The sequence below is a fragment of the Trichechus manatus genome, unplaced genomic scaffold (assembly GCF_000243295.1).
Source record: "Trichechus manatus latirostris isolate Lorelei unplaced genomic scaffold, TriManLat1.0 scaffold00209, whole genome shotgun sequence".
Lineage (NCBI taxonomy): Eukaryota > Metazoa > Chordata > Mammalia > Sirenia > Trichechidae > Trichechus > Trichechus manatus.
Genome location: NW_004444145.1, coordinates 3,320,746 through 3,333,247, shown reverse-complemented (window position 1 = coordinate 3,333,247; position 12,502 = coordinate 3,320,746). Strand labels below are relative to the sequence as shown.

The 12,502-nt window shown below is 44.3% G+C and overlaps 1 protein-coding gene across 6 annotated transcripts in view; it reads right to left on the bottom strand.

Annotated features, from left to right (window-relative positions):
* Positions 1-819: 819 nt before the first annotated feature.
* Positions 820-12,502, bottom strand: part of SCN8A (sodium voltage-gated channel alpha subunit 8) — a 228,317-nt gene continuing 216,634 nt past the window's right edge. For 3 of the 6 annotated variants that reach the window (XM_004388346.1, XM_004388347.1, XM_004388345.2), the window contains one exon: positions 820-7,384. In XM_004388346.1, the coding sequence (XP_004388403.1) occupies positions 6,240-7,384 (1,145 nt within the window). In that variant the 3' untranslated portion in view covers positions 820-6,239. The remainder of the gene's footprint in view (positions 7,385-12,502) is intronic. The other 3 variants (XM_023742420.1, XM_023742419.1, XM_023742418.1) reach the window with 1 other exon arrangement.

Below are 12,502 nucleotides of genomic sequence, written 5' to 3'. Positions count from 1 at the left end.
CCGTGCCTCAGTGCCCCTAGCTGTAAGACGCGAGCACATCCTGATGGAGTGCTGCCTTTGACGTAACATAAAAGTTAACGAAATACGCAAAGGAGGGAGCGATCGGTTCGTTCGTTCGTTCGTTCGTTCGGTGGAAATGGCCAGTGTAGCCAGTAGGGCTGGCAATGGACGAGGAGGGGCTCTGGTGCCAGTCCAAGGGGGGGTGGGGGTGGGAGGTAGGCCCTCCCAATTCTTGTCAGCTTTAGTTCCTTATCTTGCAATTATTCTTCTATTTAGAGCTACCATTTATTATGCCCTCATTTCCTGCCTGGCCCTATGCTGAGCAGTTACATACACATAAACTCTGGCCCCAACTAGTTAGTGGCATAGTCAGGTTTTTAAATTGAGGGCCGCCTGACCTGAAAGCTTGAGCTACGGAAGGAATGGTCTGTGAGTAGTAAGGGAGCTTGGGAAACATGATGGGAGACCAGAACAAGATTTGCAGCTCCCCCATTCAGTTTACTCTGAAGCCCTGTTCTAGTGTGGGGATGGGGGCAGCACAACAAGGGTGCACCCACTTCCAGTGGCTGCCTCCAAGGTGCCCTCCCCACTCAGGCAAGGCCTCCTGCAGGTCTCCTGGGAGCCCCAAACTTTTTCCACCGCCTCTGAGTGGCTGGGCCTGGGTGAGCCCTCACAAAGTCTCTGCTCAAACTGTCCCCTAGGGGAAGGCAGGAGGAATCATGGGGTCCTGGCTAGGTGAGAGTGCTCCACTCCCTGTCCATGCTAGGCTGAGGGGCTCTGGTGTGACAGCAATGACAGAATGACGGGCCAATCCAAGAGGAGAGTTGAAAACAAGATTGACGTAACGCTTTATTGCAAATTCTAAAGTAAAAAGATGTACAGTACAAAGTAAAATTGTAATTTCAGACTATAAACTTCCAACCCACTTATACATTCTCATTTCTCAAGCATTTCCGCCATTTCCGCATGAACGGAACAGGGAACAAGTCGAGGGGGTGAGGGAAGGAGACAACAGCAAGGAAAAATAAAGTGTCTAGAATAATCACAATCCCCAGAAGCAAGTGAAAGGAAAGATGTTTCCTTGACCTGCTGTCCTGGTGATGTGAAGCGGGGGTGGCTGGAGCAGTGCAGTTTAAAATGGCTCTCAGAATAGCAGCATTTATGGTACCATTTCATCTTAAGTTCAAATAATACTTTGCCCTTCCCTAGCAGCCTTTGCCTCTGTATCTCAAAACACTTTACAAAACATTTAATTAAAGCCTCACAACACCCCTGTGAGGTAGGTCAGTATTATTATCCCCATTTTACAGATGGGGAAACTGAGGCACAGAGAGGTTAAGTGACTTGCCCAAGGCCACACAGCGAGCCAGCGGTCGAGCTGGGGATGGAACACTGGAGTCCTGTCCCTTTTCTAGAACCGCTGGACCACGCTCCCCTTTACCTATACACATTCTTCACACGCACACACACCACACGTGCACATCCGCCCACCCCACCCCACTGAGCCTCTATGTACAGCAAACAGCAGTGGGGGGCAGGGGCAGGGGGTGCCTCAGGAGTGTTTTTAATGGAGGAAATCCTAGTAACCTTGGAAAGGAAATCCAAGAAAAGCACAGAGCAGAACAACGCAGGCTCTGGTGCAAACCTTGGGCCCCTCCAAACCCAGACTTCCTCTTCTCTCCTGGTGTCCCCCCTCTGGCTGGCTAGTTGCAGCCGATTCTTTAGGGGGTGGGGGTACCTGAAAATGAACGAAGCTTTTTGCAAAACTTTGGGCAACATCTGAGAAAAGACAGAGGCATCATTACAGGAGATGCCCAGGACTCAAGTCACAAAGTCATAACCCATATGGCATTCTCACCTCCATAGTAGGCCTGGAGGCAGGGGGCTGAGGGGAGGAGGATGGGGACTGACCTACCAGCCATCTCTCTCCAGAGTGGAGCTACTGGAGTGGACTAGAGTGGGCACTTCAAGATCCTCCTGAGAGAGTGTTCCTGGACCAGGAGACATGGCCTAGAGAGGGATGTCCCCAAAGGGGGTCAGGGAGAAAGGGAAGCAGAGGGGTGCCTCCTTCCCTTGCAAGAATGTAAGGAGACCAGCCCATGTCTGCTGGTCTATTGTGTGGGGGCAATGTAGGGCAAGGTCCAGCTTTAGCTAGCAGAATGGAGGCTGTTGAGCATCGTGCACGCCCTAGCTTTGGGGCATTGGGGTAGTTTTTTTCTTAACGTAACTAGTGGAGAAAGGAGAAGACAAGCCGGTCCAGCTGGGCTGCGGGGAAGAGGTCTTAGAAGCCTCTGAGCACTGGCCCAGCAGGGGGAAGGAATGCCATATGCAGTGGGTGAGTGGGGATCTGGGGCAATTAGGACCTCGCTTTTCTCGCCAATCTCTATTTCCCTGCCAGAATTCTGCCAGAGTCCCTCTGACTTCTCTCCCATTGCCTCCTTTCCTCAAATGTGCTAAGGTCCCAATACGCAGACCCCACCCAAAACTCAAGAATTGGGATAGTCAAGCAACAAACGCACACCAAGACAGGCTTCCCTTGTACAGTAAAAAGGGTAATTTTTATTTTGTTTCCTTTTGGCTTATAGTAGTGATGTACTTTTTAATTACGTCTCATTTAGAGCAGTGCTGGCCTCCATGCATTCACTAATACACTAATCTTCACTATTGGTCTTCTACAGGTTTACATTGGTTGCGGCGGAAAAGAACAGAACTCTGGGCACTGTCACTCCAGGGGCTTTGACTGGGAGTTTCTGTATATTTCTCCCCAGTCAACTGCTGATATCAAAAGTGGCTCACTTAGGAAGGAGAAAGGAGGGCACGTTGACTCGGGGAGTTTTTCCTGTTCTCACCCTCTGCTTTAGATTACGGAGTCTTCCTCATCTAAGCAACAAGGAGGTTAAGGAAAGAAGAGGGGATAAGTGTTTTTCACACACATACCAGCAACCATGTCAGCTGCTGCTCAGTGGCTTTGGCTCTGCGTTTTTTAAATTAACAGCATCACACGTCTTTTTGCTTTTTGTCCTTTTTTAAAGGTGGATTGTGGAGTATAAATACTGCACCAAGGACCTGGCTACAAAAAATAAATGTTTATATTATATTTATATATCTATATATATATATGTGCAGTGATACTGCGGCTGCTGCTGCTTTTTGATTGGCTTCGTTAATATTTGGCAAAGCGTTGCCACTCACCCACTCAGTGAAGACGTACGAAAACGTCATCATTGATTCTTTCAGTTCAAAGCCTGTTAACTGCGGGTGTAAACTGCTGGTGATGGTGTCATTTACTATCAAAGAAGTGTGGAACAGGGTGGGTTAGTGAGTGAATGAGTGAGCGGCTGGAGGGAAGTGGGTGAAGGAATAGAAGGTGTGAAAAGTTAAAAAAAAAAAAAGTGAAACTTCAAACACAGTGGAGGTGGCTTCTTCCCTATGAAGCTGGCTGATGGTGTCAGATACCAAGGCCCATGTATTACTGAGGAGATAGCCTGCTGGGCTGGGATCGGGATCTGGGGTAGGAAAAAGGTCAGATCTCAGAAAAATCTCCATTAAGATGCTCTAGTAGCTTAATAACATCACTAGCGTGAGCGCTTGGTGTACCAAGCGGAATCGTATAGTTCTGTTGCCCGTCTCAAGACCCAAGAACCATTATGAAGTTTAGCCAAATCTTGCATAGAAGTGGTTAGAATTTATTGCACATTGGAACAAAAATATATATTTTTTTGTTGTTTTGGAAAAGACCATTAGCAATAAAAAATTTTTTGTCTGTCTGTCTGGTTTTGGGGATGTACATTGGCTGACAGCATCTAAGTTCTAAGAAGAAAGAAAAGTATAAAAAATAAAAGTAAACATGACAATGGCATAAGCCAGAAGCCATTTCCTATTTAATAAGTTGATAATTTGTATTTACAAAAAGGCATGCCAATAAAATAAAATTATATATTACAGTATTTATAATTCTCTTAAAAAGAATAACCACACGTGTCAGCTTCTGTTTTGTGCTGTTTACAATGTAGCCTGTACATGTGACTATACATTCATCCTAGCAGTTAGCAGGGTCACCAAAAGAAATGCCTTCCCAATCAGGTATTGGGTATAGTACAAAAATTCTACGGATGGTGCCGCAGAAGCAGGCTTGAGAGAGCTGGACAGAGTTTGTAATGGTCCAGCAAGATAGAAAGCTCTGCTTACTGACTTGCAGTGGTTTGTTCTACACAAAACTAGTCAGGTGGACTGTGAAACTACATCCAAAGTGCTTCTACTGCAAGGCAGATTGGTGTGTCTGATTATGGGTTGCTGTTTTCTCCCCACCCCCCTCCATTTTACGATTCCGGAATAATCTGATTTGGCTCACATGCTGAGATCTCGCCTCACACTTCGTACAGACTTCCTGACACGTTCAACTGCAGCATCTTGGCTTTGAAATCTAGTCAGCTGATGAGAAACCCCTGGACTAAAAACTGTCTTCTCTAAAGCAGGAGATGGAATGGAACATATGATGCTCCCCTAAAAGCCACCCTCCAATGACAACGGGCAGGTCGCTAAGCAGGTAGCAAAACCGGCTGAAAGGGAATTTGCTGGGGGAAGCTGGAACATCCTGAAGAATTTATATCTGATCATTTTCTCATGAAAACCAGTGACATAAAGAAACCAAGTGGGCTTGGTTCAGAGGCTGCTCTATTTCTACCTCAGGTCCCACCAGTGACTATTTAGAATAAATAGTCTAATAATAGATGAAAGAAACCACAGCCATAGCCCCAGTGCTGCTGCCCTCACCCACTGTGGGTAAGAGAAGCCCTGCTTGGCGGACAAATGTGATGGAGGTAAGAGGAATCATGCAGTGTGTGAGCTTGTGAAAACCCCTCTGGCGAAGGGAGAGGCCAGTTAGGAAGATCCGAACCCCTCTCCGTATTGACCCAAGCCCAGAGAAAGCCACAAGGCAGAAAGGACATGATGCTAAATGAAGTGAGCACCCCTTAACCCCCAACGAAAGTTTAAGTTCCCCAAATTACCCCCTAGAGATAACATGCTACTTTGAATAGCACTTTTATCTCTACCCCAAATAAGTGTCAGTTCTCCAGTATGAAGGCTAAACAATCATCATAAATATTGCAAGATACAAATGAACTTTTTGTTCTGTTTTTAGCCCTAGGATTTGGTTTTACAGTGACATTACTAATACAAGCCATTTGGGATCGAAGTCTCCCCATGTACGGAACACAAAGCAGCATTAAATAGTTCATCTTTCAAAATGTGCAACAATGGCTGTATGTTATAGATGTCCTTTAAACATATACACACAACGGATCCATCTGCTTGTTGTTTTGGGTTTGTTTTTTTTTTTTTGTTGTTGGTGGTGGTGGTTGTCAATTGGTTGGTTATGTTTCCCTACCCAGAAGGTGTGTGAAAGACTTTTAAGAATTCATAAAGAATTGCAGCAGGTATGGAAATTTTTACCATTTTCTCCAAATACAGTGAACGGTGCAGGGCTGGGTCCTGTCCAAAGGCTGACCCAGTGCAGGGGACAGGATTAGTAGTATCCTGTGGTGTATGGTTCTCATGCATGACTTCTGATCACGGCATGCCATCATGCAAATCATTTCTACGCATTGAACGAGCACAATGTTTGGAATTGGCCTGAGCAAGTCCTCCTCAGCCTGAAGAAACCTGATTGTTTTCCCCCACCCATCTCCAAACCACGTGAAGCCCATGTGGAGAAGATGTGGTTTATATCAAAGAAACTGACAATTAAATGACATGGGCTAAATGTGAGTGTGTGTGTGTTTTCTTTTTGCTGCTTAGCTTAACTAATGTAGGAATGCAAATTTAGTTTGCATGAACAAACAAACTTTTAAAGTGATGCTTTCTGCTTCTGAGAATCAACAAAATGAAAAAATAAAATCCATTTGGCTGCAACGGAAATATGGTGGTGCCGGCAGCCTCTCCTCTGTTTTTGTATCCTGTTAGGTTTGTCCTAAGTTGCATTGACTGATGTGGAACATGCAGTAACCACCTGCCCAAGCATTAGAAAATCTGTGAGTCCAGGGAGCAGGGTCCTTTGCCCTCGGCAGGTCACTGCTCAAGATGCAACCGTGTTACAAGGTAAGCAGACTACGTTTGGTATAGATCTTCGGGTTCAAGTGTCTCCACAGCCGTTCTGCATTGATAATATTCAGGAAGTTTGTAAACAATCTTTCACTTGCAAGTTTTAAATCTGTACCATATTTAATTTCTGCTTTCCTCTAACACTTGGATTCTCTCTCTTTTTGTCTTTTGGCTCTTTCCCTTCTTCCTTCCTCTGCCCGCTGCTGTTTCTCCTTCTCAGGTTTAGTTACACTGTCATAAGATGGGAGGGAAGCTGTAGAAGGGGTGCTCTCTCTTTTCTCCCGGTGTGTGTCTCCATTCTCTAGCTTATTGGACGTGGTCTTTTTGCAAATGAAGCCCCGCCTGGCTAAATGTCCCCTGTAGGCGCGCTGCAGGACCACTGCAGACACTTCCTCCTGCTTGCGCCGCAGTGTGGTTGTGATTGGCTCGTAAGACACTTTGGAAGGATTGGATGCCACGAACCGCTCCTCCATCTGCTGCCGAAGGATGTCCAACTCCCCGCTGTCTCCCAGGACCCGCTTGGTGAAGGCAAAAAGGATGTCCAAGCAGTGGATGCGATCCCCACTCACCATTGGCAGATCCATGGCAATGAGCTCAATGGTGTTGGGCTTGGGCACACGGAGAGGGTGCTCCAAGGCATCTGCAAAGTCTGCCAGCTTACAGTACTCAATGAACTGGGTGGCATCGGGGTCAAACTTCTCCCAGATCTCATAAAAGGTCTCAAAGTCATCCTCACTCAGAGGGTCTGCACTCTCCTCTGTAGCTACACTGAAGTTCTCCAAGATGATGGCAATGTACATGTTCACAACAATCAGGAAGGAGATGATGATGTAGCTTACAAAGAAGAAGATGCCCACAGAGGGGTTCCCGCAGTCTCCCTTAAAGCCACTCCCTGGGTGCTCCTTATCCAGACTGCAGTCAGGGGGGCGGTTTAGGATGGGCAGCAGCAGGCCATCCCAACCAGCCGAGGTGGTGATCTGGAACAGGCAGATCATGCTGTTGCCAAATGTTTCAAAGTTGAACATATCATCAATGCCAGCCTCATGCTTCACATATGCAAAATTGGACATCCCGAAGATGGAGAAGATGAACATGACCAGAAAGAGCAGAAGGCCGATGTTGAACAGGGCAGGCAAGGACATCATTAAGGCAAAGAGCAAGGTACGAATCCCTTTGGCTCCTTTGATCAGACGCAAGATGCGCCCAATACGGGCCAATCGGATGACTCGGAATAGGGTTGGGGAAACAAAGTATCTCTCAATTAAATCAGCCAGGAACATTCCTAAGAAGAGGAACAGAAGAAGACATGTTACTGAGATTAGAGATTTCCTTTCTCTTTACTTATTTCACCTGGCACCATGGAATTCTGAAGTTGAGAGGGCTTTATAGAATGAGTGCCTTACTATTCAATGTGAACTCCCATGATATAGAAAAGGACTTGTTTCAAACACATAGAAAAGCAGAGAAATTAATAATAAGAGACACCTATGTACCTAACATCCAGATTTAATAGACGCTAACATTTTACCAAATTTGCTTCCCCTCTTCATTCCCAGAAGCAACCACAATCCTGAAGACGATATATATCATTCTAGTGTATCTTTATAGTTTTACTATGTATGAATTCATAAATAATATATAATGCCTTACTGTGTTTAAGGAATTATACTGTATTTATCTTTTTACAACTTACTTTTGAGACTTAACATTATGTCTGTGAGATTAACGTAATTTTAGATTGTTCCATTTTCTGAACAGGTTCTCATTTATCTGTTTTCATACTCAAGGACAATTAGTTTTTTTTTCAGATCTGGGCATGTACACCTTTCCTAGGTGTTACTGAATTGCTCTCCAAGATGCTATCAAATTTCCATGTCCAGAAACAATGAATGAGAGGTCCTGGTTTCACTCCATGACTTCACTATGATTCAGCCTTGATATCTTAATTACTCTGCTAAGGCCACCGATTTTCAAAGTATCTTCTTACTAGCTCTGAAAAATCATCTTTGGTTTCTCATCACCCTATCAGACTAGCCTAGAAAACTAAAGGGACCTCTCAGGAGTGACTTTCCATTCAGAACTTCTAGATTGTGTGCTTAAAGTCATAAATCAGAAAACAGTATAGAAGATAAAAATGGCAAGGCATTATTAGTAGGATATAAAAGTAGAGGGTTAAAATGTACAAACCAGAGGGCCTTGTTATATTTACATTAAGCCAGGGATCCACCTTCAACTAGACCACTTGTCTTTACAAGTACAGAGCAACAAGGGGAGCCCAATGAGTGGCCACGGAAGGAAGATGAGAAAGAGAGTCTGGGAAATGAAAGCTGGAAGTGAGGCTGGGAAACGAAAGCTGGAAATGAGGCTGGGAAATGAAAGCTGGAAGTGAGGCTGGGAAATGAAAACTGAAGGGAAGGTGCTGATGTGTTCTCTTCATTCAGTGTCTGCTGCTGTTGAGGATCCAATGAGATATAACACAAGCTTCAAAGGACACATGAGGGATTTAATTTAAATAAGGAAGCATCTTCCAACCATAAAATGCCAAAAAATTGGGGCAGTTAACTGAAGAAGGCCATAGGATCCCCTTATTTGAAGGTTTTAAGGTAGGAAGGAACCCTAGCTTTCAGGCAGTAATAAGATGCAGCATTGTCAGAGAATGGGCCAGATAACCTTTGGGAACCAGGTTCCCATGGGTGTTTGAGTTTGCAAGAAAATTTCTACTCTGGCCAGGCCTCAAGATGATTTCTCAGCTATCTTCTTTTTTACTTTTCAATTAAGTCATAACCATAAGAAGTCAGATAATATGCATCCCATATATGGTTTACTGGGAACCTGTTGGCTCGACACCCTCCAACTTCTTCAGGGATGGCTTTTGGTATCAAGGACAGATATATTAGCCCGACCTCATTCCTTTCCCTGAGTGAAGGGATTATTAAACTCTTCTTTCTACTGAGTTTTCTCTTTTCCCTTCTATGCAGAATTTTGGGACTTTAGTTGGACTTTTACAATGATGGCTTTGGGGTCGACAGGAAAAGGTGATTGCTTAGAGTTATGTCTGATCTAATCTTTAATGGGTGGGAGGGTAAAGGGGCCCTTGAATTTCTGTATTGTCCACCAAAGTGAGTTGAGATAGAAAAGCCAGCAAGATTCAGAACAAAATCCAGGTCAGAAATGAAGAACAGGCATTTCAATGGAGTGTCTTTCTCCCTTATCATATCTCTCAGGAGCCTAAGTACGGTGACATGTAGCAGATGCAAGGCAGTTCCAACCAAGGCAAGAGAGAATCCTCAATAAACAAGTTTTAAAAATTCAGAGAGGTTGCTGAAGAGAAAAACGGATATAAGGAAACATCAAATAAATCCTATATACATTTAAATCCCTGGTTATTCAATTCATCATATTCAGTTTTCCCACAATGTACAAATTCAGGCCATGACCCCAGAACTGACTGGGATTACTGACTGACCTCCCAACCACTCTGCTATCCAGAAACATGGCCTGATTTCTCTAAGGGTGGGATGATACAAATACCCAGCATATGTGGGACTGGTGGCCATATACCAGGTATACAGCTCTCTGCTGAAAAACATCCTGCATATTCCCATGTTGCTGTTGTCTTATGCTGGCTAGTCAATTCTGACTCAGGGCAACCCTGTGTGTTACAAAGTAGAACTGCTCCATAGGGTTTTCTTGGCTGTAATCTTTATGGAAGCAGATCACCAGGACTTTTCTTTTGTGGTGCCGCTGTGTGGATTCAAACTGCCAACCTTTCAGTTACCAGCTGGGCATAAACTGTTTGTGCCAGCCAGGGATCTCAGATTCCCATAGCATGCACTCAGTATATAACTCTACACAGGACTGACCATGCTACTGGAATTGCTAATGTACTTGTTTGCCTCCCTCTCTAAAATCCCTGAAAGTCTCCAAGAGCAAGGATTATATTTTATTCTTCTTTATTCTCCTGGCATCTACCACAGTGCTTGGCACATAGTAGATATCCCCTAATATCTACTGGATGAATGAATGAAGGGATTCAGGAATTCAAGTAATATCAGAGAGATGTATGCTAAGGTACAGAGATAGAGCAAGATGTAGGATTAGCTTTGCTGGGGCAGAGATGGGTAGGTCAAGAAAGGGTCAAAGATGGACAAGGAAGACTTCAGAGAGAAGATGATGCCTGAGCAAGGTTTTGAAAGATGAATGTGTATTTGTCCCTATAGAAAAGGGGAGAGAGATAGGCGAGACAGCAATCCAGCCAGTGGGAACACCATTTAAGGGGTCCTCTAGGTGGTTCCAGGGCTAGTTTTACCCTAGCCACCCCTTAATTTAAAAAGATAATTTCTATACTTTTGTTTCTGATCAAATTAATGATATTTAATAAAAATCTTAATCAGGAAAAGTAACACCATTCTTCCCTTTTTTATCCCACTCAAACAGGTGTGTAGGAAAGTTCAAGAACAGTGAACAACAGCAGCATTGTCCAAAGTGTGTTCTGTGGGAAGTTAATTGTGTGACTTTGAGGCTGGGTGGCTGGGCTGGAACTCCAGCTCGCTTGCTTACCAGCCACATATCCCTGTAACCTCTCTGTGCCTCAGTTCCTCATGATACTCTGAGGGTTGTTATGAGGATTACATGAATAAAAACATGTAAAGCTCTTAGGATAGTGACTGGCATGTAGTATGTTCAATGTAAATGTGAGGATATTATTATTACTTGAAAAAACAGTATTGTGGTCTATTCTTAGTTATCCAGTGCTGCTATAACAGAAATATCACAAGTGGGTGGTTTTAACAAACAGAAGTTTATTTTCTCATAGTTTAGGAAGCTAGATGTCTGAATTCAGAGCACTGGCTCTAGGGGAAGACTTAATCGGCTCTAGGGGAAGGTCCTTGTCTCTTCAGCTGCTGCTTCCTGTTTCCTTGGAGATCTCTGTGTGTCTTGGCATCTGTCTTACTCCATCTCTCCTCTGCTCACTTGTTTAATCTCTTTTATACCATAGCCCCCCTTATCCACAGGGGATATGTTCCAAAGACCCCCAGTGGATGTCTGAAACCTCAGACAGTACCAAACCCTAGATATACTGTGTTTTTTCCTACACATACATACCTATGGTAAAGTTTAATTTATAAATTAGACACAGTAAGAGAGTAATAACAATAAATAATAATAAAATAGAATAATTATTAAGTAAAATAAGGGTTTCTTGAACACAAGCACTGCAATACCGCGACAGCTGATCTGATAACTGAGACAGTTAAGTGACTGACAGGCTGGTAGTGTATACAGCGTGGATATGCTGGACTAAGGGATGATTTACCTCCTGGGCAGGACAGAGTGGGACGGTACGAGATTCATCAGGCTACTCAGAATGGCGTGCAATTTAAAACTTATGAATTGTTTATTTCTGGAATTTTCCATTTAATATTTTCAGACCGCGTTTGACCACAGGTAACTGAAACCATGGAAAGCAGAAGCGCAGACAAGGAGAGACTATGGTATCTCAAAAGAGATTGATTTAAGATACACCCAAACTAATCCTGTCCATTAACATTACAAAGACAACCCATTCCCAAATGGGACTGTAACCACAGGCATAAAGGTTAGGATTTACAACATGTATTTTTGGGGGACACAATTCAATCCATAACATTCCACTCTTTGGCCCTCCGAAATCAATATCCTTGCCACACGCAAAACACATTCACCCCATCACATCATCCCAAAAGTCTTATATCAACTCCCTCTTAATCATCTAAATCATATATGAGTGAGATTTTAGGCGTATTCCATCCTGAGGCAAAATTCCTCTTCATCTGTGAAACTGAAATCTAGAATACAAGTTATCTGCTTCCAAAGTACGATGGTAGGACAGGCACAAGGTAGACATTTCCATTACAAATGGGAGAAATTTGAGGGAAAGAAGGGATAACAGGTCCCAAGCAAGTCCAAAACCCAGCAGAACTATTTACATTAGCTCTCAAGCTTGAAAATAATCTCTGTTCTCTGAGACCATCTGGGCAATGGCCCTGCCCTCTATACTCTGGATTCTGGGTGGAGGTCCCTTGGCCCTGAGCTTCAGCTATGCCTTCTAGGCCCACTGAGACAGCAACTCTGCTCCCTTGGTTTTGGGTGGCCCCATTCTCCTAGTCTGAGTGATGACTCCACTCTCTTAGCCCTGGCCAGGCTCTGTTCTTCTGCCCCCGGGCATGGCAGACTCTCCCCTTCAGCTTTGGGAAGCAGCCCCAACCCCCCGGCACACCTTAACAGCAGCCCTACAGTCCAGAACCGAGTTGGTTCGGACTCTTTGTTGATCTGACTCTTTGAAACCTAGGAGGCTGTGGCCCCACCCTTTGAAACTGAGAAGGCCCTGCTCCCTGTGTTCCTTCCAACAGTTCGGCTG